Source organism: Mus pahari, chromosome 13 (genome assembly GCF_900095145.1).
Source record: "Mus pahari chromosome 13, PAHARI_EIJ_v1.1, whole genome shotgun sequence".
Lineage (NCBI taxonomy): Eukaryota > Metazoa > Chordata > Mammalia > Rodentia > Muridae > Mus > Mus pahari.
This window is the reverse complement of record NC_034602.1, coordinates 59,932,736-59,960,568: the sequence shown is the minus strand read 5'-3', so window position 1 is coordinate 59,960,568 and position 27,833 is coordinate 59,932,736. Positions and strand designations below refer to the sequence as shown.

At 37.0% G+C, this 27,833-nt stretch overlaps 1 protein-coding gene across 2 annotated transcripts in view; it reads left to right on the top strand.

Moving 5' to 3' along the window:
• Kctd8 (potassium channel tetramerization domain containing 8) overlaps positions 1–19,812 on the top strand; it is a 220,265-nt gene extending 200,453 nt beyond the window's left edge. The window contains exon 2 of one of the 2 annotated variants that reach the window (XM_021210912.1): positions 18,310–19,812. In XM_021210912.1, coding sequence (XP_021066571.1) covers positions 18,310–18,770 — 461 coding nt within the window. In that variant the 3' untranslated portion in view covers positions 18,771–19,812. The remainder of the gene's footprint in view (positions 1–18,309) is intronic. The other variant, XM_029545484.1, reaches the window with a different exon arrangement.
• Positions 19,813–27,833: the final 8,021 nt, after the last annotated feature.

Sequence of the window (27,833 nt, the reverse complement as noted above, 5' to 3'; positions counted from 1 at the left end):
GTGTGTGTATGTGTGTGTGTTTGTGTCTGTGTCTGTGTGTGTGTGTGCATGGGCACATGCTCCTGTGTGCATGGTTGTACACATGTGCATCTTGATGCCAGAGCCTCGTGTTGAGTGTTCTAACACAACATTCACACACAGAGAAAAAGTAAAGTGACACCGTTGGACTGGGAGATGATTTTCAGTCAGAAAGTTGGGTACCGAATTACCACACAAGCATCAGTTCACATCCACAGAACCAAATTAAAATAAGGCAGCCAGTCATGATCATGGACACTGAAAATCCAATGCTGGGATGGTATAAAGCAAGAAGATATTCAGAGCCGGCTGGCCATCCAGTCAATTATTAAACATTGGACTTTTAAAAACAGAAACCCTGTTTTAAAAGGTAAGTCACAGAGTGGTAAAAAGAACAATCAACATGAGATTTCGGGCATCAAGATGCTTCTTCTTTTGAAAGACTAGAACTATGTTTTGTTTTACTTTCCTATATACCTATTCATTCAAATCACTCTTCAATATGCTAGTTTTTCCAGTCCATTGTTTATGATGGCTGGAAACCTAAACATGGTGACTGCTATGGCCATTTCCCTCTCAACTCTGATCATGTCTATTATTTTTCATTTCTTTCTTGTTCTAATATGTCACCGCCTCACCTTGAAAATGGCATTGCTTATTAAATCCCCAACCTTCTCTGCTCGGATCAAGACGATGCGTATCCAAGCACAAACATACTATACACCTGATCTGGCCCTGCTTCACGCCTTACATTGTTTGGACGCTGTGTTGGTTATTTTCCTTGCTTGGCATAAGACATGACAGGACTATCTTAAGGAAGAAGGGATACTTTTTGGCTCATGGTTTGAGGATACAGTCCATCACGGCAAGAAAGAGTTCGTAGCAGGACCTGATCACTAGCAGGCATTCACGTTTGTCCTCTTGTTGGGAAGCTGAGAGGGGGGGCTGCTGCTCTGGTGACAATCTTCTTTTTAGTTCAGTCCAGAACCTTGAATGCGGGATGGTGTCACCATCTTCACGGTGTGTCCTTGATCATTGGTTAAACCTTTCTGAGAACATCCTCAAAGTCACACCCAGAGATATGTTTCTGTGCTACTTTTACATCTTGTCAGGTTGAGAATGGAGATGGGTTTGTTTCCCCTCTCATCCCTCCATCACATTTAATTTCTTCCCCCCCTGCTTTCATCCCCTGGAAAACACTTTTAAAGAGTTTTTGTAATGGAGACAAGACAATGAAAGAAATTCTTTGTCACCTGGTCCAACTCCATCCATTTTCCTGTCCCTGCTAGACCAGATCATTCCCTGGTCATGTTCTAAAAGTATATAGTACCAATAAAGGTACCATGTATTTATCGTTTATTTCTTTAATTACTTTGAATTCTTGAAGATGTAGTTGACAAAATGTAATATTTTAACTAAAACTTGTATCAGCCAAAACTAGATTATAAGGTGATATTTGTAGCATTGACTGATGAGCAACTTGGGCATATCATAATAGCGATTTTAATTATATTTTTCTAGTATCTCTATCTCATTTTTATAGTAATCAAAAGGGCTAAATGAGCACCACAAAATCAATAAAAGCACATAAACAAATTTTCTTTTGTCTTTGATCTATAAAATCATAGTCTTCTTTGTTTTCTGTTTGACTTTGTCTTTGACCTTGTAGATTCATTTGGACAGTATAAACAAATTCAAATGTTGAACACTCAAAAGAAGGAGTATGATTCCTTAATTAATGCTTTAATAAAAATTCCTTTATAATTCTGTAATGTCAATATAGTTACAATTACACTAAGATAATTATATTGTAAATTTTAATTATAATTAATTAGTCATTTTAAATAACTAATTATTGCTCTAGCTTAATTTCTCATTGTAGATATGTTTCTTCATATATATATACATATATATATATATACACATATATATGGATATTACTGATTCATTTCATTAAATTACATCAAGACTGTGCTAGAAGTGGGTTCTTATGAATCTTGTTTCTGTGATGTTTCATGGAAATATTTACAATGTGAATTATACCAAGAGAGAATTCTGCTCCTAATGCTTCGTATTTTTTTTTTAAAAAAAACTGTTATTAATGAGTGACTGACCCTTGTACATCTGGTAACTGAATATGGGTTTCCATCAGGATTTCAAACCTCCAATGTAAATTTTTTGATGTAGCAATTTAGGTGTATTTACAAGGAAGGTTTAAAACTCTATCTTCATCTTGAAATGGTTTTATGAACGGCATTTCACTATGTTCCTCTTAATTTTTTTTTTTTTGCTTCAGTGTTAGAAGAGAGTCACTGCTGCTGTTTCTGAAATATTAATTTTGAACTAAAGTGCATTATGAAGTGGCAGGAGACGTTGGAGGCAGCTTGACAGGGGCAGAATTTATCATTATTAAATTAAGTTGTGGGAGCTCTTACAGAAACTGCTGCCCATATGTCAGAACCCTTCCGATCACGACGTGCATATCAGTGAAAGGTGCATCTTAAATGTGCCTGCCATACAAATTAACTCTGAGTAGCAGAGAGCATAATTCTTGAGAAATCAGAGGCCTAGTAATGCATATGACCTGTTCTCTGTTCTGCTGTGTTGTTTAATTCTTTGGAAAGTTAATTTGCTTTATGGATCTCTCTCTAAAACTTTTGTAGGATTCATATCACCAATAATACGTTTTCCCCTTACATCATAGTGGTGTGGCATCTTATTTTGGGCCTATCTTATTAATTGAAAATAGTCCGAATTATCGGTGAGTTGATTAGAATATTCTCTTCAGAAGATGATGCAACCTCAGTCTTTGTTTTGAAAGGGGAAATAAGAAAACAATTTAAGATTAATTGGTGGATGGGTGGCTTAAAGTAGCTGGACCACAATAATAGAAGAATTAATGAGTTAGAAAACAAGGACATGTTTTAAAATGCACACTGTTTACTTTCACGTGTGATTTAAAATGCTCTATTTTAAACAACCTTTCATGAGTACAAATACTTCAGCACCATTAGACACTTAACTCCCAATGTTTTACAGACAGACCTCTTGACTTATTCCTTCAGAGCATGAAGCATATGGGTGACCACATTTTGGTTTGATTTTTAAAAAATCATGTTCCTAGCACCATTCTCAGGATTATTTCAAGGACTTCAGTAAAGAGTTCTGAGATTTTATTAGAAATTCAGCACATTCTGTAACTTAAGCTAATCTCTGTACCATGGGAAAATCTATATAAGTTACCTGCTGTCCCAAGCATTTGAGAATATAAATGGAAAACTTTGTAATACACATGAGGCATGCTATTACTGTTAAAACTCTCAACTTATGCGGTAAAATATGAACAAAGTAGACTAGTTCTGAAAAAAAAAAAAACACAGATGGAACACATCCTTTCCACTAAAACACAAGAATGAATGAAAAGACAAGTTGAGACTAGGTTGAAAACAGTAATAATAAGGTTGTTAAAATCCACTAAGGCATAAGGAATGGGCATTCATGACCCCATTAGTCATGATGCACAATGGTGATAAATTTTTCTTTTATTTCAATATATTATTCTCATAATATGCTCAAAAATACAACTAGATTATACTCTTATGTCTGACATACACCATAGTTCTTCAACATTTATAAATATTAACTTAAAACATTCATTATTTTAAGTGTTAATTTGTGCATTAAACATTACAGTAACATTCTCTCCTGATGTATATAACCAACACATCACTTATCTTGGTTCTGGAAGAAAGGTTTCACTTATACTTCCTTATTATTTGTAGGTATGGAAAATTTATTTTTCTCATATATTTTCTATGTACACATATGTGCATGTAGAAACAGGGAGGGAGGGAGAGAGGGAGGGAGGGAGGGAGAGAGAGAGAGAGAGAGAGAGAGAGAGAGAGAGAGAGAGAGAGAGAGAGAGAGAGAGAGAGAGAGAGAGAGAGAGAGAGAAGGAAGAGAGGGTAAAAAGGAGGGAGAGAGGTAGAAATAGAGAGAGCACCCCTCTGTGTTTAAACATTGAGTTCCTCACAAGCATTGACAGGTATTACCAGCTATATTTATATTTTATATGGTCCATATTTACTCATCATACGGATGGAAGTCCCCTAAAGAATTAGTGACCTTGTTGCCCTAATATTCTAACATTATAGATGTTCCTCCTCAGATCTTCTTCAGTGTCTCAGGGATTCAATTAGATGCCTTCATATCTGAATGCTCTTTGTACAGAGCTGTAAAAAGCTTCTCTTTCCTTCTCCTCATGAGCAGTTTAACACATCCCATAAACTTCCCAGTCTTGAGCAACCATAATTACTTGCTTCCTTACCTGTGCCCATGCAATAGATCATGGAGCTAGCTAAGTAAGTTATTGTAAATGGCTCAGTGCAGATAATAAATCTACTTCTACTGTAGCCTGGCATTTTACTCTCTTAAGTAAAGTAAGTACACAGAGCACCAACCATATTCTTACATACACAGAAGTGGGGGGGGGGGGTTGTAGCCAGTGAAGAGCTTATTTCACGCAGATTAGTACAGTTTAAAACAGGGATCAACTTTGTATCCCATGATGGATAATTGATGACATATGAGTTAATAATAATTCTTCCAATTTTTACTGAATAGTGAATGAATGTACTAAAAAGTAAGTTTTGATTTTTAAATGGAGACTGGATTACAGAGTATGCTGTCTATGTACTTAAGAAATGCGAATTTCTTTTCCAAGAAGAAATGAAGGTACCTGAGAACAGGTACATTCTTAAAAAGCCATTTCCCTGCTTTGGAGCTGGATCTTGGTTTTTGAATAACAGAAAACAGAGAGGGGAAATGAATGTGTTTGTAAGAGTAGGAGTCCTTGCAGTAAATTCAGTGTGTTGATGGGGATTATAGCTGTAGGAAAGACCAATGTGCAATGGAAGAAGTATTTTTAAAGGATGCAATCAGAGAGCTTCATGTGTCAATGGAAACCTCATACAAGAAGGATTTAAAATAATTCAGTTCCTAAGTACATGATTGTATACTTGATTATGATGATTTTGTTTTTGAAAAAAAAAAAAGAAAATTATAGATAGAAGAAGTGGTTGGAATGGAAAAGAATATAAGGCTCAGGAGATGCATCAGTGGTTTTGCATCCTATTCTGCTATTGCAGAGGGCCTGGGTTTGAGTCCCAGCTTCCAGGTCAGGCAACTCGTAACCACCTGTAAGTCTAGCTCCCAGAGTTTTGATTCCTACTCCTGCCCTGCCTGACCGCATACTAGCCTCAACTTTGCACTAAACATATATTCACGTAATTTTTAAAAAAATGAATAAAAATAAGAGGAAAACAATAGCCACAATATTTTACCAAATGATTTTAAATGTATAGGAGAAGGCAAGAAAATAAAAACATGTCATAGAATAACAATGAGCAAGGAGGTGATAGGGATGTGGGGTGTCAGCTATAGAACTGTTTATTACGTGATTACTCCTATATTAGATTGTGTGCTTTTTATGTATATTTGAGTATGTGGCCTTCTGTGTTCATTTGCAGAAAGAGAATGAAACATATTATTATTGGATTATATATGATGTAAGGAGACTATTTAACCTCATCCATATGGTAATTTATGTATATGAATTGGAAGACACAGAATAGGTATTGCAATCATTTAAAAAATATCAAAGGCCTTTAGTGTAAAGAAGGGAGCAGTCAATAAAAATCTCCCTAAAAGTTGAAGATAGAATCCATGGGAAGTAGTTGTAAGTTTATTCTACTTTCAAGGATATCCCAAAAGGTAATAGTTTGCAGAAATATATATTGACCACATCTTTATTTGATGTCCTTACACAGAAACAGGATGACACCATCACAGATCTGGCAAGAAAGAGTATAACAGAGAAACTGAGGTCCTATAAACAAATCCAATGTATCCTGACATTAATGATTTAATCATGCTTACATGCATAGGATGAGATAATTCAGCGTCTGGTAGGAGACAGGCACTCAACTGGACTTAGGTTAGTTTGTAAAACTGCCGAAAACCTGGGAACTTCAGAGAAACATAAAAGCATTGCCTAGAATCATTGGAGGTCTGAGGTCTGCAGTCACTTTCACAGAGATTAAAATGACATCAGAAACTCTTGCATAAGCGTTGAGGGAGGGGAGTGCTGGCTTCTCCCAGCCTATCATGACAACCATGCTTTCTATTTCTGGTGGATCATTCCTGTCTTAGCCTTCAAGCTCACATTCTGACCTGTCCTTCTTCTTTGTGAGCTAATATTCCTCTTCCTAGCTACTGGAAAGAAATCTTTCATTGATTTAAGGGTCTAAGCAAAATAAGCCAGTATATTTCCACCACTGCAAAATTTTTGATTATATCTGCAAAGACTTTTGTCACAAAAAAGTGACACTGCACAGTCTCTTCTCTTGTCATAGGAAACTATTTTAGTTTGTTTTTTATTTTAATTCATATATATATATATTACAAGGTTCCACAAGGACTCTTTTATGCAGGTATAAAATATGCTTTGACAACACTTATCCTATATCTTCTCCCTGTCACTTTCCTCTACTTCCTTTTCTATTAGCCCCACCCCATTTAACTAAAAAGTTTTGCTTATCCATTAATGCTCTATATAAATATATAATTTTCTGTACCTACAGAAATTGAGGACCCACTAATGAAAGAGAATGCTATGCTTGTCTTTCTGTTTCTGATTTAGCTTGTCTAACCTGACAATTTCCAGTTATAGTCATTTTCTTGAATATGACATTCCATCTTCTTCATGACTGAATAAGCATACATTGTGTATACAATCCACAACTTCTTTTGATTATTATTGTTATTCTTCCTTAATCTTTTTTTTCAGTTCAGTTGTTAATCCCCTTCTGGTCCACCATCTGAGTCTTCCTCATCCCATACCTCCTATTCCATCTCCAAGAGGATGTTCCCACCCACCCCATGCCACACCACCAGACCTCTCCACTCCCTGGGGCCTCGAGTCTCTGGGGGGTTAGGTACATCATCTCTCAAGGTGAGACAAAGCAATCCTCAGCTGTATATGTGTCGGGGGCCTCAAACCAACTCACATAGGCTGCCTGATTGGTGGCTCAGTGTCTGAGAGATCTTGGGTCCAGGTCTTCCTATGGGGTTGCTCTCCTCCTCAGCTTTCTTCCAGTTTTTCCCAATTCAGCCCTAACTTCTGTCCATTGGTTGGGTATAAATATCTGCATCTGACTCTTTCAATTATTTATTGGGTCTCTCATAGGGCAGCCATGCTAGGCTCCTGTCTGTAAGTAAACCAAAGCATCAGAAATAGTGTCAAGCCTTGGAGCCTCCCCTTGAACTGCTTCCCAATTGGGGCCTGTCACTGGACTTCCTTTCCTTCAGGCTTTTCTCTATGTTTTTTGTCCCTGCAGTTCTTTCAGACAGGAACTATTCTGGGTCAGAGTTTTGGACTGTAGAATGGCAACTCCACCCCTCCACTTGATGTCTTGTCTTTCTACTGGAGTAATGCTATCAGTTCGCTCTCCCCACTGTTGGGCATTTCCTCTAAGGTCCCTCCCTTTGAGTCCTGAGTAACTCTCTCCTCTGAGGTCTCTGGTGCATTCTAGAGAGTCCCCCCACATCCTACCTCCAAGGTTGCCTTTTTCCATTCTTTCTGCTGGTCCTCAGGACTTCATTCCTGTCCCTCCCCCCAATACAATCATGTTCCCCCTTCCCTCTCCTTGTCCCTTCTCCCACCCAGGTCCCTTCCTCCATCTGCCTCCTTCCCTGTTATTGCTTTCTTTTCCCTCCCAAGTGCAATTGAGGCATTCTCACTTGAGCCCTTCGGCTTGTTAACCTTTTTGAGTTCTTTGAATTGTATCCTGGGTATTCTGCACTTCTTTTGACTAATATCCACTTCTGAGTGAGTGTACACCATGGATGTCCTTTTGAGTCTGAGTTTCCTCACTTAGGAAACATAGATGATATGTTCTAGTTCCATCAATTTGCCTGCAAAACTCACAATGTCCTCATTCTTATTAGTTGAATAGTATTCCATTGTGTAAGTGAACCACATTTTCTGCATCCATTTTTCTGTTGTGGGTCTTGTTTCCAGCTTCTTGCTATCACAAATAAGGCAGCTATGAACATCACTATGCCCCTAGCCTACTATGAAACACATGCCCCTGTAAACCACAAATTCTTTATTAATTCTTCTGTTGATAAATATATGGATTTTAGTTCTATAACTTGACCATTGTGACTAATTTTACAAATATTTTCATCATATTTTATGAATGAGTTATTAATGATGAACAAAAGGATATATATATATATATAAAGGTGTACGCTTTCATAAACTTGAGGAATATCAAGTAACCTATGAATCAGTCACTGTATGATGTTAGAAAAGTTAAGTGAGTGGGTCAGTGATAGAGAACTTGTCTGGTATGTAAAAAGTCCTGGGATCTATCCTTAGGACTGCAAGACAAAAATAAAAATGCCGTTTTCAACAGTAAATTAAAATTATTCCTTATAGATACTCTCAATCTCTCTCTCTCTCTCTCTCTCTCTCTCTCTCTCTCTCTCTCTCTCTCTCTCTCTCTCTCTCTCTCTTTCTCTCTCTCTCTCTCTCATCTCTTTCAACTCTGTCTCTCATCACATCTCTCCCTATTGCAGCTATGTTGACCCAATGTAAATGTCTTCCCCATTGATAACAACCCTAGCAGACTGATATCACATTTTTCATCCTTCTGAAACAGGGTAGCAGATGGACTTCCTAAAGATCGAGCTAGTAGGTATTGGCACTTCTACTGTGAGCACAGTTTTGCTAGTTTCGAAGATGAACACTTGTTTTTATTGTACCACAAAGTGAAATTAAACTCTGCTGTGCACATGCATGCTTCTGTTTCCCATTCAGACTCCAGAGTATGCACCAAATGACTTTCATTAGAGATACTTATAAATCTCAAAGGGAAAGGAGGCAGCACTCACATGAAATGGCAAGGCAACTACAAGAAGCTGTATCATCGCACATTACTGGAAATACTTGAAAACATTTATTGCCAAATGAACACTCCAGATCTGCAGAGATCTAGCAGATAAAAATCCCTGAAGTCTGGCTTTCTCCCGGCAATTACTCTGCCCCTTGAATCTAAGTCTTGGTCTGTTGTTGGCTTCTTTCCTTCTTCTTCACAAATTTGATGATGTTGCTATTGTTTTTCCAAAAGTGCCTACCTGTGAATCTCTGACAGGCCTTGTTCTTGCTGTGTACTGATGGCCTTGGAATGAGCAATCCCCCTGCCCTGCTGCACAAATGTTGTAATTGCAGGTAGGCTTTACCATCTGGCCTTCTCGAAATCTGTTTACATCAAGAGCATTATTTCAAAGCTGGGAAGAGCTCAAAACTCAATCTTTATAGTCCTTGCTATGCAATGCCACAAGGACTGGAGCTAGACTCCATCACACAATTACAAAGCCTGGTGTTGTGGTGCACATGTGTCATCTTACAGGAATGAAGAAGAGACTGAGGTGCTCCCTGGCCATCCATTCAAGCCCTGTAAATGAGCCCTGGTCATTGAGAGACAGTGTCCCTTGAAACAAGATATACAGGTCCTGAGGAATGGTGCTCAAGATTATAACACCTGCCTATACACACACAGAAAGGGGAGGTAATGGAGAGGGAGAGAGAGAGAGAGAGGAAGAGGGAGAGAGGAAGGGGAGAGAGATGGGGAAGAGAGGGGGGACAGAGAGAGGTATCAAAAGTTGAGAGATAGATAGTCTGGGGTGGTGGCAGAAAAGGTGACTATGAGCTAAAGAAGAGCGATATACATGTATGAAAATGTCTTAATAGAAAATATGCTTTTCATTAGACTTGAAGCGGTTGTTTGACTTTGTATAAGGGACAAGCATAATTTATACCACCACTGTTTTATGTTCATATGAATTTGTTATATATAACATACCATATAAACAACTTCCATCCTTATTTATAGAGCATCTTCTCCACCCACCACAGCCCCCAAGCAATCAGAGATGTTGTCAAGACAACGTCTCATTATCCTTGCCAATGATCTTGTAGGTGTTACGATGCTAGTTTTATAGATGTGGAACAAGCAAGCATATGCTTTTGTTCACAAATTTCAAAAACAGAAAAACAGATAAATCATTCTAGCCTTGTGCTGTGTCAGTTAAGAGGAGGTCATTAGAAGGAGGTGGCTAATATGATACATGAAAAATACACCAACATCTAAATAAGGAAAGGCAGATTCAAATAGAGGAAACTGAAAGGTTCCATAGTCTTAATTAAAAGATCCCAAAGGAACCTGTGCAGCTCTGTTTCTGTTGTTTGTTAGTTTGTTTTAAGCACCAGAGTGGTAATAAAGCACAGAATCTTAGCTTCCATGCGTGCAGTGTGAAGATCATTCTTCAATATAGGGCCCTGGTGAGGTCTCTAACAATTTTCCAGATGACATGGTCTCTGGGTGGAATAGAATGATTCAACACATGGTTTTTTTCTAGACACACACAGCAGCAACTATGGAAGAATATTCATGTGCAGAGTAGAGAAAACTGTTTCCAAATTATGTATGGCCTTTAAATACTTATTTCTCTTAAATAAACGAAGGGAAAAGCAGGCTGTTCTCCACTATGATGTGTTCACCAGGAAGAAATTGTGATAGTTTCTTTATGGAAACCACCAGAGATTGATTTCACTGAGTTCCCTGGGTATTTTCTCATTCACTCCTGTCATATTATTTGAGCCTAACTACTGTACTTTTGTATATATTTTAAAGTTTATACTCATGAAACAAAATCTTTAAAAATAAATCAGCCCATATGTGTTTTTATAGTATTTTGTAACTATTACTTGAACTGTGCTTCAGGAATTACAAGAGGAATAATTTCTTCTCCTAAGTTACTGTAGGAATATGATGTGTGCATACGCACATGTGCGCGCGCATTTGTGTGTGTGTGTGTGTGTGTGTGTGTGTGTGTGGTTTATGAGGATAATGAACGTGTGTATGCATGTATTTGGTCTGTGCTAAGTGTATGTGTGCAATGAGTATGTGGAGTGTATATGTTGAGACAAAACATAGGAACAAATCTGAAACAGGAAAATATATGAACAGAGGAAAACTATTATTTAGAACAAAAAAAAATAACTAGTACTTTGATATGAACTTAAACTAACTACATGTGGGTCATTAAGAGAAAAATATTTATCCAACTGTGAAAAGGTTTTAGTCTGAAAGCAGTATTTGAAATAGACTTTGAACCTTTCTTATTTTTCTTCTTTGTTTATTTGGTTTTGAAACAAAACATCTCTATATAGCTCTGGCAGTCTTGGACTTTATTATGTAGATTAGGCCAGTGTATGCTACATTTCTAGTGGACTTTGAGTCCTTAAGAAAAAAAAAAAAACAATAAGATTGGAGGAATTAGAGGATAGGACACAATAATCAGAATGTATTTTATGAACTATTTTCAATAAAAAATAGAAGAAAAGATCACTATTAGAGACTTCCTTTAATACATGCTTCACTAAACAAATATATTCTTATTGTTATGTTATATGGAATTGTCTTATGTAGTTTAGTAGTAGTTTTAGTGATCACTAAAATAAATTTTCTGAACTACCTGAGTGAAACTGAGAAAAACAAGTGACTGTTCATGTGTTTATAAAATGATAATTCTTTAAGGGAGGCAGGGCACACATCTACTCCATTGGGATCATGTCTTTGAAGATGCTGGGGTCCTATCTCTTGTCTGTCTTCTGCATCCTGGATCTCATGATCTAAGCACATCCACTGCCATGAAGTGAGTGCTTAATCACCTCCCTTCTACCATGATTTTCTGCCTTTGCCTGGGGTCCAAGTAATGGAACCTTTTGATCATTGATGCGAGCAGTTGAAATTGTGAACAAAAATAAGTGTTTCATCCTCATAGTTTTCTAGAATGTTTTGTCTCAAACATGGAGACATGATTAGCATATGACTTTGTGGTCAGCTAGGAGAATCCTTAATAACATACCAAGTGGTGAATGTAAGCTGCCAGATGAATGGTAATGTCAGTTTACATACAAGACAAAATCAGAGGCAGGAAGATCACTTCAAGACTTTTGTGAAGCAACCCCTTTGAACAAGGAGCAGAAGAAACACAAAAAAGGCACAGTTTCTGTCTCTATGGAATCTGTATTTTTCACTAGAAGACACAGTCTAAATAAAATATAATAAACAATTACTGGGATATTTAGAAGAGTAAGCTAGTAAGGAACATGCCCATATGAAAATGCAGGAAGTACTAATTTCTGCTTTAATTATGCCATTCTTTTTCCTTCCTTCTATACTTTATTTCTTCTTTCCTAGATCTGTCTTTGTTCTCTGTCTGTATCTTTTGTTATTCACTATATTTTAATTGAAATACAATTACACCTTTCTCCTCTCTAACTTCCCTCCTTCCAATCCCTCCCAGATCACACACACACACACACACACACACACATGCATGCACACACACACACACACACACACACACACACACACACACACAAACTTACTGAGTCTGTTTATGTTGTTTGTGCATATACAGTTTTAGGGATGACTGTATTATATTCAATAAACAGGGGATCATTCCTATAATTACCAAATTCTCCCTCTATCAGCAGCCACTAAATTTCTGCACTTCTTTGTCTAGGGATGGAACTCTGAGATTCTTACCTTTCCGTGTTAGAATGTCTACTGCTTTTGTCAGCCGTTTTTAGGATATACAGCCTCAATGTAGATTTCCTGATTCTGTGATTCAGGAGCTGAAGGGGTCTGCAACCCTATAGGTGGAACAACAATATGAACTAACCAATACCCCAAGAGCTCCTGTCTCTAGCTGCATATGTAGCAGAAGATGGTCTAGTCAGCCATCATTGGGAAGAGAGTCCCCTTGGTCTTGCAAACTTTATATGCCCCAGTACATGGGAACACCAGGGCCAAGAATGGGGAGTGGGTGGGTAGGGGAGCAAGGGGTGGGGGTATAGGGGACTTTGGGGATAGCATTTGAAATGTAAATGAAGTAAATGCCTAATAAAAATTGAAAAAAAAATCTTTTTGACCTTCTTCTAACATATTCCCTGGATTAGAGTCAGAATTTGTGTTAAACAGGTAGTGTCTTAGTCAGGGTTTCTATTCCTGCACAAACGTCATGACCAAGAAGCAAGTTGGGGAGGAAAGGGTTTATTTGGCTTACATTTCCAAACCGCTGTTGATCACCAAAGGATGCAGGACTGGAACTCAAGCAGGTCAGGGAGCAGGAGCTGATGCAGAAGCCATGGAGGGATGTTCTTTACTGGCTTGCTTCCCCTGGCTTGCTCAGCCTGCTCTCTTATAGAACCAAGACTACCAGCCCAGAGATGGCACCACCCACAAGGGGCCCTCCCCCCTTGATCACTAATTGAGAAAATACCTTACAGCTGGATCTCATGTAAGCATTTCCTCAACTAAAGCTCCTTTCTCTGTGATAACTCCAGCTGTGTCAAGTTGACACAAAATTAGCCACTACAGGTAGTCATAGGGGCTGGGTTCTCTGTAATCCATTGATTTCTGAATTACATCCAATTGTTACCTTTAATGATTTCAATTTGCTAGAAAAGGAAGTTTCTTTGATGAGGGGTGAGGTTTACACTTATCTGTGGTTGTAAAGATATGTTTTAGAATGTAATTAAGAATTATGGTAGTCTAGTAAAGTAGCCATATTAGGATCTGTTTTAAGATTCATAACTTATACCTTTGTACTCGGATATTTCTAATAAAAGCTATGCTTTTATTCTTGTTGAGCAGACCTTAATTCCAATAAAACAGCTATTGGTTACCACCAAGGAATGTGCACCATTATTATACTTTACTTAAGGATATTTTGCCATTCTGAACAGTTTTGTGGTTCATAGACCTATTGACTATTTCCCATATTTGGCAGCTTGCATAGTTTTTTCTGCTATTATGACATCAGGACCACAGGAAGGAGCTTTTTGTCCAAGTCAGATGGATCTCAAATGAACTGAGTTCATCCTAAGTATACAATATCTTCAGCAATAGGGATTTATCCTTAATCTCTAAGAGGTATCCTTGGGCAATGTCAATACTCTATATTGTTTTGCCAGTCACATGGACTACCCTGAAAAAGTGTTGCTCTTGTGGGGAAATTCTTACCTTGAATATCATAGCTTTACTTAAAATTATATACAATATAATAAATATTACAAACATTATATATCATTTTAGGCAAATATACAATAATACAACTCCTGAGGCTTTATCAAACAATATTGGTGTTTCTATATCTTAATTCTTCTTCAGCCATAAATGTGGCAATTCCAATAAGAATAGCAGAAATATACAGAAATGCCTTCATTCCCCATAATATATATTTCTTTTTCTTGATTTAAATAATCTTTTACTTGAAGATCAATGTCTCTGCTATGTGAAGCTTCAATTCAGGATTAGTACTTAAGTAATCCATAAAAAATGTTTTCTGTTTCTTCATCCAATTCAATAACATTAATAATTTTTCACATCTACGCATGCAGTATTTAAGCTTCAGTTACATATGTATTCATCTAGCAGAAAAGTTCAGACTAACTGATAATAGGACCATAGCCAGGGATCAGGTTCATTTTTGAGTTTCCTCTACATGATTATTTCACCCTACATATGAATATTCAACAAAGTTTTGTGGAATCACAATCCTTTGTTTTTCCCGTCTTTTATGCAACTGTTTAATACTTACAAAACTTAAGACGTGTTGCTCTTTCTGTTCAAGCACCACATAACCGTTCACATACAGTTGAACTTAGCACCTTTAAAAGGTAATTTTCCTTCTGGGAATTACATCTGCTGCAGAGAAATTTTACATATCCAGTATTTTCAATCATCACTAAGCATGGAAAGAGATTAAAGTACAATTTGTAAGGTGTGAAGCTATACACGGATGTCATTTATAAACACCTCTGTATTAAAGAGGACTGTAGTGTAGTCTTGTGACCAAGACGATCCACATTACTTTACAGAGCTTACATGCATCTTGACAGATACAAGAACTGACATTTAATTTTGATACCATACTCTCTTCCCAAATGGCAGAGAATGTTACCATTTTCTTCCTTTGTATTGCAATATAAGAAACCCCAAATGGAATTCATCCAAAGCTTATTTTTGCTGTTTAACAAATTTGGGGCTATTGTGATATCTTCCATTCTATTTGCTTGATGCAATATTTGTATTGTTTTTGTTACTCCCATTGGTGTGGTGTCAGTGCTCAAATGCAGACATTCACTTTCTAAGCAGCACATTGCTACTAAGTCACATGCCTAGTGCTGCAGTTGCCTTGAATTAACATTCTTGGAAAACTCATGAAAGGGCTTTCGTTTCCTTAAATAATTCCTTCTTGAACATGAGTTTAATTAGAATTGTAATGGTAAATGAATCTAGACTCTAAACTAATAATAGTTTTAAAAATATTTTAAATATTTTAAAGATTACAAATACCTCACACGTATATTACCCACACATTTAAATTTTACTGTGGCCATGTGAATAGGTATTACCATTTTAATTTTATTTCAAGAGGTAAAACTAAAAATTTTGGATCACAGACACTGAAACTAAAGACCTATTCATCTGTGCATGGTTACTATGTGCAGAGTCAGAATTACAATAAAAGTATTTGGATTCCTCAGTCCGTAAGTCAATTTGAAATAAATAATAGTGTTCCATTTCCATCTTCAACAGCCCATGGTTACATATTTTAAGCAATAACAATTAGTATTTGAGAATCAATATCAGAATCAATCAAAATACTTCATACATATTGATCCCTTCCAAAAACTTGAAGAAATCCAAACAGAAGAAATTCATTCTCCCAAATTTAAAAATGTAGTCAGAGAATACAAAGTTTGGACATTGCTGAACTAGAGTGTAAAACCACACGGAATATACTATGCAATCTTAGCATTCTCTTGCCAATATTTGAAGAATAAATATATGTATATTAAAATGAATATAAGTTGATAATGTTCTCCCAGGACTAAATTTCATTGAGCTTATAGAAAGTTGTACTTGTACTTTGATATTCTATAAAGTACACAGAAATTGAAATTGTTTTTCTCCTCTAGGAACTAATTTATATTCATGATAAAATGTTCCTTCTTTTTATTTTAATTTTAACTTAGATAATTTCATGATAAAAAAAGAAATTTAAGGACTTGAATTGTTGATGTATTATGTGGGGCTAGATACCCACAGTCACTTTTCTCTGCATTTTGGACAGTTGTGTTTTTCTGTAATGACCTCCATCTGTTGCAAAATAGTCTCCTTGACTAGGGTGAGAGCTACACTTATCTGTGACTAAAGCATGTTTAGAATGCAGTTCAAATTATAATTTCCATGATAGTTATTTTAAATATTTTAACAGAGTATTCCTAAGAGGATGCATATTTTATTTTCCTTGACTCAACTGTAGAACTAGGACTACCCTTTAACATTTATTGAATGATATTACATACTTTTTGGGAAATGGACACTTTTTTTTGAAATTGTCCTGTTATTTAGCTTACTGCAAATAACTTTGCTATTTGAAATCCCCATATTTTGAAGAATACTCCTATTAGCTATATACAGTCATCATAATATTAAAACTGTATGTTGCTTAGCAGTTTCATACTTCTCCAACAAAACAGGCAGAGAACAGGATGAAGTATTTGAGGATCTATTTAAATCAGCTTCTACTGGGCAGACAGCAGGAACAATGTGATCATATGTGGGGCTGAGTCCACTGCTTTACAAAAGTGAGCAATGCCATTTCCTGTTTTGTCGTGGAAAAATAATCATGCAAAGGGCAACATCCAGGACTGTTGTTTTCACATTTGCATCCAGGATAGTGATGTCCCCCAAACCATCATAGCTTCTTCTAGAGATGCAGATCCAAGCCGGGAGGAATGTTTGTGTGTAGTTTCTTCTGTTTTTCATTCCCAGCTTTAGAAGTCCAAAACTAAATGAACAAAGCCTTTCCTTTCTGCATGATAAGGTTTGTGACCTTCTATTGAAAGGTCACTAAATAGAACTCTCAAAGGATTCTGATATAAGTAGTAAACTGGCTTTCTGCCTGTTTGCATGTACAGGCTAAATGTTGTTATGCAACCTCACACATACAGGATAGAGGAACACTTTTTCTTCAGGTAGATATTCTTGACTTAGAAAATACAGTCTCATGAGGTTCCATTTATCAATCATTGATCTTAGAGCCTGAGCTATTGGAGTTCTATTCAGGAAATTTCCCCATGTGCCAATGAGTTCAAGGCTCTTCCCCACGTTCTCTTCTATTAGATTCAGTGTATCTGGTTTTATGTTGAGGTCCTTGATCCACTTGGACTTGAGCTTTGTGCAGGGTGACAAATATGGATCTATTTTCATTCTTCTACATACACACTACCAGTTAGACCAGCACTATTTATTGAAGATGTTTTCTTTCTTTCCACTGTATGTTTTTGGCTTCTTTGTCAAAGGTCAAGTATCCATAGGTGTGTGTGTTTATTTCTGGGTCTTCGATTCTATTCTATTTATTGACCTGTCTGTTTCTAGACCAACATCATGTAGTTTTTAATCACTATTTCTTTGTAGTACAGCTTGAGGTCAGGGACAGTGATTTTCCCAGAAGGTCTTTTATTGTTGAGACTTGTTTTGGCTACCCTAGGTTTTTTGGTTTTCCATATGAAGTTGAGAATTGCTCTTTCCATATCTATGAAGAATTGTGTTAGAATTTTGATGGGGATTGCATTGAATCTGAAGACTGCTTTTGGTTAGATGGCCATTTTCACTATGTTAATCATACCAATCCATGAGCATGGAAGATCTTTCCGTCTTTTGAAGTCTTCTTTTATTTCTTTTCAGGGATTTGAAGTTCTTGTCATACAGGTATTTCACTTGATGGTTATGAGTTACACCAAAGTATTTTATAGTATTAGTGACTATTGTGAAAGATGTTGTTTCCTAATTTCTTTCTCAACCTGTTTATCGTTTGTGGTAAGGAAGGTTACTGATTTGTTTGAGTTAATTTCATATCCAACCACTTTGCTAAAGTTGTTTATCGGTTGTAGGAGTTCTCTGGTGGAATTTTGGAGGTTGCTTATGTATACTATCATATCATCCACAAATCGTCACACCTGACTATTTCCGATCTGTATCCCCTTGATGTCCCTTTGTTGTCTAATTGTTCTAGCTAGAACTTCCAATTCAATTTTTATTTATTTATTTATTTTTATCATTTCCTTCTTCTCTCTTTCAGGACCACCTCAGAAAATAGTGTCACCCAAACAAGAACATGAAGACAGGAAACATGACAAAGTCACAGACAAAGGAAGTGAGAGTGGAACTTCCTGCAATGAGCTCTCCACATCCAGCTGTGACAGCCACTCAGAGGCCAGCACTCCACAGGACAACCCAGTCAACACTCAGCAGGCTGCAGCTCACCAGCCTAACACCTTAACCTTGGATAGACCCTCCAGGAAAGCACCTGTTCAGTGGATGCCACCACCAGACAAGCGCAGAAACAGTGAACTCTTTCAGTCACTCATCAGCAAGTCCCGAGAAACAAATCTCTCCAAAAAGAAGGTCTGTGAGAAGCTAAGTGTAGAAGAAGAAATGAAAAAGTGTATTCAGGATTTTAAAAAAATCCACATTCCAGATTGTTTTCCAGAGCGCAAACGCCAGTGGCAATCTGAACTGCTCCAAAAATATGGGTTGTAGTAATGATGATGTTCTGGGAGTGTTATGATGGCATTCAATGTTTACTACAATGTCACCGCCTAACTGATGGCCGGTGTGAATTCTTGCTGCTCTTTCCTTTTGGGAACAGTGGATGTGGGACAGTATTTTTTCATTACTTTTATTGTTGTTTTTAGAAACATAATTTAAAATATGAAACCAGTAAACATGTGTCAAAATGGTGTATCTATCCGATTCAAGCCATTTTGTAATAATGAACGTATAATGTGCATGATCAGGAAACGTAGAATCTTGATTTTCGAACTGTGGTTGACCAGACATGTTTGTCATTCTGTAATTCACAAAACAACAAGGCATTATATCATACCAATTCAGACAAGAATGTGGATGAAACGATATGAAATAAAAACGTAAAGGATGGTTTTAGGACCCAAATATACAACTGTTTAAATGTTAATGCAATAAAACAAGTATTATTTTTTTTGCATGAACACAATGTTACAAATAAATCACAAGAAATAAGGAAGAATTGTTTGTTGCTTTGAAAGAAAAATATTAAAAAATAAAGCAAATATATATACATAAATAAATATATATATAAAGTTTCAGGCAAAGCCTGTAATTGTAAACTGTCTAGGAATTGAACATTTTGTTCCAGACCTGTGGTTCTTTTGTGTAGATGTATGGTGTTTCTGTATGTTAAGATGGTGTAAATATGCCTTTTTCTGTTATGTTACAGCATCAACATCCATCTATCAATGCTAGTCATGATTATTTCTGTGAAATGAGTTTTTTTTCCATCAGGCTGTGAAACTGGTATAATTATTTAAAAGATCCCATTATCATGTTAATCAAAATAATTGAAGGAAATGGCAAAGAGCTTTATGTCTTTATTAAAAAATGGAAAATGACTTAGAATTCCTTAATTTCTTCTGACTTTTCTTTTAAAAATATTTTTATATCATCTTTGATGTTCATTTAAAACACCATATTACAGATAAGTTGATAAATTCAAATGTTGGAAAGGTTAAACATAATTCAAATTGAGATAGAGTTCCAGATCATTGTTTGTTGCTTTATAAACCCTCAGTACACAAGAGACCAAAGAGCTCATTTGATATTACACTAAAATTTTATTTTCACTGACAACCAGATTGAAAGGCCTCTCCACAATAAATTGTGAAGTTATCTCTTACAAAGCAAGAGACAAAAATGTCAACAGCGTACTGAAAGGTCACTCTTGATGAAAAGTGTTTTCTTCCCCGGTATATGCGGACAAGCACATCTTGATCAAAAGCCACACAATTATGCTTCAAACTCTTCACAGAAATAAATACAAAACTTCATGAAGTCTAGCTAAGACAAATAGGCTGAGAGAGGTAAAAATATCCTCAAGAATGATTTCCAGGTTCTTGTGGTAACATAGAGAGGGAGTGGGTGGTACTTGCAACATCCTCTATTCAAGCAGACAGAGGATATAAACACCATCATTTGAAACTTAAAAAAAAAAAAAAAAAAAAACCTGCATTTATTTCTGGGCAGTATTTGATTTTCATAGTACCATTATATAAAGTAGTATCTACCCAGTGCCAAAAAAGACACCTAAGACATGATTAACTTTCAGTTATCTGTCAAGTTTTGGGAACGTCTCTTCTCTCAAAATCTGCTTATAATTTTAGGAAGTTGGCAGTTTTCAGTGTGGCTTAATGTACATGCGAAACATGTATGGGGGTCAGATATGAAGACTGTTAGGTTTCTAGGCTTCCCATCCAACATCTTTCACTAATCTTTTATGTATTTGATGGGTAATAAGAGGGTTACAGTGTTGTAAGGATGATTTCAGAGTGTTGGGGACGTAGCTCAGCAGGTAAAGAGCTTGTTGTGCAAACATGATGGCCAGAGTTTGGATCTCAAAACCTAGGAAGGATCAAGTTAGTTAGTTAAACAAACTGATTCTAAAACATCTGGGCTCAGGTGAGTAATCTCTTCAATACACATGGTAGAGAAAGCTGAGGGAGATATCTAATATAAAGCTTTGGCTTCCATACATACCTATTCTCTGTGTTCCTACTCACATAAGTATACATACAGAGAGTACACACAAACACACAATCACACACACACACACAAAATCAAAATTATAATAAGTTCTCTAGAATATAATTTATGTAAATATATCACCATTTTTCCTTGATCTGGAAAGAAAACAGAACAAAAATGGTTATCCTACAGAATTAAGTAGCTATCACTATCAAATAATAAACTTAGAATACAGAGTGACAAGCAACTTAATAAGAACTATAACCTTTAATGAATCACACTCATTTCTAAAGATGGAACCCAAGCAAAGACAGATGGGGAAATTATCCAACCCTCATAATTTCCTTCTACCTTCTAATTTCCTCCATATAACTTCCTATTCAAATGTAAGTAGAAGTCAGCTGACCCAAAACATACAGTATAAGATCCACAGGGATTCCCTATGAGACAAAGTCCAGAAACGAATGGTAAGGACTACGATTGAAAACTTCCTTGCACCCTCTGTGTGTTTCTTAATGAAACAGCTCAAGTAGAATTCTAATAGAAAGAATTCAGTAAGAGTGTGTTCTCTGTTCCACTTATCTCTGGCTCCTTAGAGAGGGGTGCACACAAGTCTACATTCCTTTTTGATAAAATAGAATAAGAGTTCTGGACCAAGGAATGAAAACTGCTGTGTCTTAGTTGTTTTGTTTTTTGTTGTTTTGTTGTTGTTGTTTTATAGGACATAACCGTATGGAAAGCACTTGTTTGGCATGCCAGCAACACATTCACAGGAATCAATTATCACCCCTTTCCTTTAGGAAGAGGCTTTAAGCCTAATTCTTTTAAACAATTTCTCTCTCAATAGAGGCTAGAACTTGACTTCCCTTGAGTAGGCATACAAGGAACCAAATGAAGCAGCTCCATCTAGGATTGTTTTAGTGAAGAAAAAAGTAACATAAAGGATCAGATGTAAGATACACTAAAAGTGGTTTATACTGCTTCCTCTCTGAATGATTGGAATGTGAGGTTGAGCTCAAAAATGCAAAACCTAGAAGCAGCTGCTAAGCTTGAGGAGTTCTTCTCCTGAGATGGTTTCCTTCTGCAGGGATGTGGTTGAAATGCCTTGTAGCCTCCAGCAAAACCCCAAATACCAAACAAGAAAAGAGATGAGTCAATACTGAGGTTCACTGTTTTAGAAAATAGTTTTGACTAGATTTTCAGTTCAATTTTCAAAAGTCTTGTCTTTTCTGACTATAAAAGTCTACAAAAAGGCATTCAAGCAATCTAGGAATAATACAGACATATGAAATAACCTTGGTGGTCATTTCACAGATTGCTTCTTACCTCATATTCTGAAACTGGGAGCTGAAGAAGATGGCAAAATGGAAACTACACAATTTATAGATGAAAGAAGACTCTTTGACATTTGTCTGCCCCTGACAAATACCAAGAGTGGGATATAAAGCACAATAAATTCTATTATGCATCAGGTTGGGCAAGTATATGAGTGTGTGTGTGTGTGTGTGTGTGTTTGTGTATACCTGTGTATATGTGCGACTCAAGTCAGCAACTCAAATAGCAATTCTTGAAATTGAATTTTTAACACAGTAGGTACATAGCCAAATTAATAGAGATATATTTATTTGCTGTCTATATGCTTAGGAATGTTAAAATATCTTTATACTAAATGGAAACTAATCAGTTCATGCAACATCATCATCAACCACAAAACCAAACAAACAAAAACCAAGTTAGAGCTTGGATTTGCAGAATATTTTGGGTAGTATATTCCAATATTGATGTTTTAAATTGCAAAAGCATGACGATAACAGAGAGCAGAATAAGTAATGGCTGCTTTTATTGTCATTTGATTGTTCCCTCTTTATTATCGATTGCGGTAGTAGATTAGTTCTATCCCATGTGTTCATTATGCCTGGTGTTCTAATGCAGAAGACAGGCTAGAAAACAGAAAGATACAGTATCCTTTAGGAAGAACTAACTCAAGAGTCCATAAAATTTCTATCCCAACTGTAATCACAAGTTCAAATTCAGACCCTCATTGTGTTTGCCTTAGCTGTAGTAACTACTATGTTGGCCTCTGAATTTCTAAGTTATTTTACTTCACTTTATTTATTTTACATCCTGATTGCATTTTCCCTCCTGTTCTCCTCCCAGTCCCTCCCACACTACCCATCTCCCCTCTTGACTTCTATATACTCCTCCTCTGTTTCTTTGTAGATTTCTATCAGCCTTGGCATAGCAATGTGCAGTAAAATTGTGCACCTCATCTTCTATTGAGAGAAGACAAGGCAACCCAGTAGGGGGAAAGGGACCCAAAGACAATGAACAGTCTCAGAGACAGTTCCTACTAAAACTGTTATGAGTCTCACCAAACCAAGCTACACAAATGTAACACATGTGCAGGGGTCAGGGGCCTAGGTCAGGCCCATGAAGGTTCTTCAGGTGGCAGTTCAATCTCTGTGAGCCATATGTGCCTAGGATGGTTGATTCTGTGGGTTTCCTTGTAGTGTTCTTGAGCCCTCTGACTACCCCTTCCTTCCCTCTACTGCTAGATTCCCGAAGAACCACCAGGTGTTTGGCTGTGGGTTTAAGCATCTGTTTCCATCAATTTCTGGATGAAGCCTATCTGATGACAATTGGGCTAGACACCAATCTAAGTATAGCAGAAAAGCATTAGGAATCATTTCATTAACTGGTTTTCCTAGTTGTGTTTGGTTCTATCTCGTGCTTCTCGGCTATCCTGTCAGGAGCCATCAGGGAGAAGCTAAAACTAGCAGTCGATCTTCCTAAAATGGGTCTATCCTAGATTAAAATCTAAAATAGATTTGCTCCTATAGTCAAGGCCCATGAGAATTTAATTTTAGGAAGGATTACTGCTATTAATATGCTTTCCTGTTATTATTAAATATATATAACAATCACTAGGTATTAGCCCACCCTTTGGAGCAGCTCTCTGCAGAACAACAAAAATGTACTGTCTTGTACATGCTATATAGACAAATAGATGATTTCTTAATTCTTAATGATGATCGTATTAGAATTCCTAAAATTATAGTAATTATTAAACCCTTTCTGTTTTCAAAACTGCAATGAGAACTCTGACAGTCTTCAAGTGCCATGAGTTAATTGCTTCTGAGATAGCAAACAGGCATCTACTACTCAGAGTATATCCAAGAAATTGAAAAAAAAATTACACAAAGTTCATAAAAATGAAACTAAGGATTTACTATAGGTGCAATGACAGAAGATAAAATATTAACTGGGTTTATCTATATAAAACTTCATTAATAACTTATTCACATAAGTTACATATTTTAAGCCTCCATGGACCTGCAGAGCTGGTGACAGAACTCAAGGAGAACTTTTTAGACAGAACTGAATTCAAGAAGAACTTAGAAGTAAAGACATTGGGAGTGAGAGCATAGTTACATCAGAGCAGGAGGAGAGAGCTACATTAGAAGGATAATGTACAGTGCTATAACTTAGAAACTATAAGGCAACTTAAAAAACTAAGAGAGCAATATGCAGAATGCAGAGGTAAAGAAGAAAAAGGAAGCTGCAGAGAGAACAGAAGGGGCAAGCAGGCTTCTCCTTACCATGGAGAACAGGTCTTTTCTTAATAGCAAGAAAGTCTTGGTTTTACTAAAGAGAACAAAACTTCTTCTTACAAACTTGGTTTTAATTCAGTTAGCAATAATAGGGTAGAAGCTTTTTCTTTATTTATGCAATAAAAATTGAAGCTCATTTTTTCATCCAGAATGAGTGAGTTTTCTGTACTGACACTTGGTCTATTGCTCCCTATACATATGTAAGTATGGCTTTGTGTGTGTGTGTGTGTGTGTGTGTGTGTGTGTGTGTGTGTGTGTGTAAGCAGGTAATTATGAGATAGTATGGAAGGTGGCCAGAGCTGATTCCAGTGGATATGTAAGAATGTGTATGCATGAATCTGTTATGAATTTATTCGAGTTTAATCCGTTATTGCTTGGGTAAAAGTTTTTCTTTCTGCAAGCATGACTCTCTTCTGGTTCAATAGATGTTTATTGCTTCAAACTTCTCCCTAGCCTGCAAGAGAGAGGCAGCTGGACAAGAGGGAAAAGGCTCTAGGAATTCATCCATTAATCACTGAATCCCCTGCTGTTTAAAGATGAGGTGCTAATGCCAGAGAGTGCAGCTTCTGGCCTCAGAGGATCACAGACAGGCAGGGCAGCTACAGTAGCAAAGTGACTTAGACCCAACCAGAAAGAAGTGCAGTTCAGGGCTTTATCCAGCCTCTAGTTCCTGTTCCTTTTGGCAGTGTCGGGGTGGGCTCCCTTTCATGGCACAGGTCTCAAACTCGACCTGTCATTGGTGGGCTACTCTCATGCCTCATGCAGGCAGGACAAATTGTGTGTTAAGGGTTTTGTGGTTGGGTTGGTGTTTGAATCCCTCCACTGGAAGTCTTGCCTGGTTATAGGAGATGGCAGGTTCGTGCTCAGTATCCCTCATTATTAGGTGTCTTAGCTAAAGTCACCCTCATAAATTCCTTGGAGTTTCCATTGCTCTGGGTTCATAGCTCATCCCAGAGATGGTTCTAATTCCAGTTGTCTCTCCAAGTTCTGTCTCCTTTTGTCCTCCCCTACCTCATCCCTCTTGTTCCCATAACCACCATGCAGTCCCCTCTCTCCACCCACCCTGTCAATTGTTTCCTCTTCTCTGTGAGAGTCCCACATTCCCTCTTTAAACCCTTTTGCTACTTAGCCTCTCTGAATCTGAATTGTAGTGTGGTTATCCATTACTTTATGATTAATATCCACTTATCAGTGAGTACATACCATGTTTGTCTTTCTGGGTTTGGATGACCTCACTCATGATGATCTCTTCTAGTTCCCTCCATTTGCCTGCAAGTTTCTGTTTTGTCAAGGTTTTATTACCTGCAAAATGCTTTATTGTATAGATGTAGCACATTCTTTTTTTTCCCCATTCTGGGTTGTTTCTAGTTTCTGGGTTGTTTCTAATTTCTGGGTATTATGAATAAAGCTGCTATGAACATAGTTGAACCACTGTCCTTGTGGTAGATGGAGTGTCCTTTGTGTATATGCCCAGGAGTGGTATGGTGGCTATTGAGATTAATCTATTCCCGTTTGTTGTTGTTGTTGTTGTTGTTGTTTTGTTTGTTTGTTAGTTTTTTTGAGAAATTGCAGTATTCATTTCCAAAATGACTGTAAAAGTTTGTACTCCCACCTCCAATGGCAGAGTGGTTCACTTGTTCCACATCCTCAACAGCGTGAGCTTCCACTTGTGTCTTTGATCTTAATCATTCTGACAGGGGTAAGATGAAATCTCAGTCATTTTGAATGGTTTATCTTCTGATGGCTGAGGATGATGTATACTTCTTTAAATGCTTCTTGGATATTAGACATTCTGTTGAGAATCTTCCATTTAAGTCTATACCTGATTTTTAATGTAATTATTTAGTTTCCTGATATGTAGGGTTTTTTTGAGTTCTTCATCTATTTTAGATGTCATCCCTCTGTCAGGTGTGGGTTTAGTAAAGACCTTTTCCTATTCTATCGGCTGCTGGAGATTTTTTGTGTCTGTTTGTTTTTATTGTTGTTTCTTTGGTTGGTTGGTTTGGTTTTTTTTTTTTTTTTCCTGCTGGTGTTCTTTGCTTTACAGATGCTTTTCATTTCATGAGGTCCCATTTGTTAATGGTTAATCTTAGTGCTTGGGTTACTGTTGTTTTGTTCAGAAAGTTGTCTCCTATGCCAATGAGTTCAAGAGTATTCCCCACTTTCTGTTCTTTCAGATTCAGTGCATCTGGTTGTATGCTGAGGTCTTTGGTCCACTTGGACTTGAGTTTTTACAGGGTGATAGATATGGACGTGTCTGCATTTTTCTGCATGCTGGTATCCAGTTAGATCAGAACCCTTTGGTGAAGATGTTCTTTTTTACTGACAGACCATCTTTCCTTCCACTAGCTATGTAGGATTTCAGTTTCTTTTCCCTTCTCTTTTTTTTTTCTCTTTCTTTTCTTCCTCCTCCTCTTCTTCTACACTTTTATATTGAAAGTACATTTTCATACAATATAGTCTGGGACTGGTTTTACTTTTTCATCTTTTCCCATCTCCCCTACCTCCCCTCCTAACTCTATGACTCTCTTTTTCTGTCCTTAGAAAGCAGACAGGCAGGCTGGGTGGTGGGTGGTCCATGCCTTTAATTCCAGCACTGGGGAGGTAGAGTCACGTGGATATCTGAGTTGAAAGCTAGTCTCGTCTACAAAGTTAGTTCAAAGGAAGCTGGGGCTGTAAAGACAAACATCATCTCAAGAAAAAAAATATTTAAAAACAATGTAGAAAAGGAACAACAACAGCAACAAAAAACAATTAGAAACACAGAGACACACAAACACCATAAAATACAAAATAGGAAACCATAACATTAAAGCAAATAACCATAAGATAAGAACATAACAAAACAAAGAAGTTTTAGAATAAAACAAATATCTCAAAAAAAAAAAAAAAAAAAGACTTGGAGTCCATTTTGTTTTGGCCACCTGATGAGGAATATGGGCTCTTATCTTAAATGTGGTTTATGTTATAAACTCAGTAAGACTCTCTGTTAGAAAAAAAAATGACTTATCTCTGAGGGCAGTTGTCAATTGGAGATAACTTTTTTTGTTAGAGATGGGATATTGTGTGCACTTCTTCTCTCAGTGCTGGAACCCATCTGACTTGGACCTGTGACATTTCTGTGCATGTTGTCATTGTCTCTGAATCCGTATGTACACCAGTCCTGTTGTATCTGGAAGACACTGTTTCTTTGGCATTATCTCTCTTCACTGACTCTTAAAATCTTTCTGCTTCCTCTTTCACAGCATTCGCTGTGTCCTGAGGACAGGGGTTTGATAAAGACACCCAGTTAGCACTGGATGTTTTAATTGTCAATACAGTGTCCAGTTGAGTCTCTTTATTCGTTCCCATCCACTGCAATAGGGAGATTCTCAGAGGATGGCTGAGGAAGACACCGCATGTATATTTCTATATCATAGCTTTTTGTATTTTT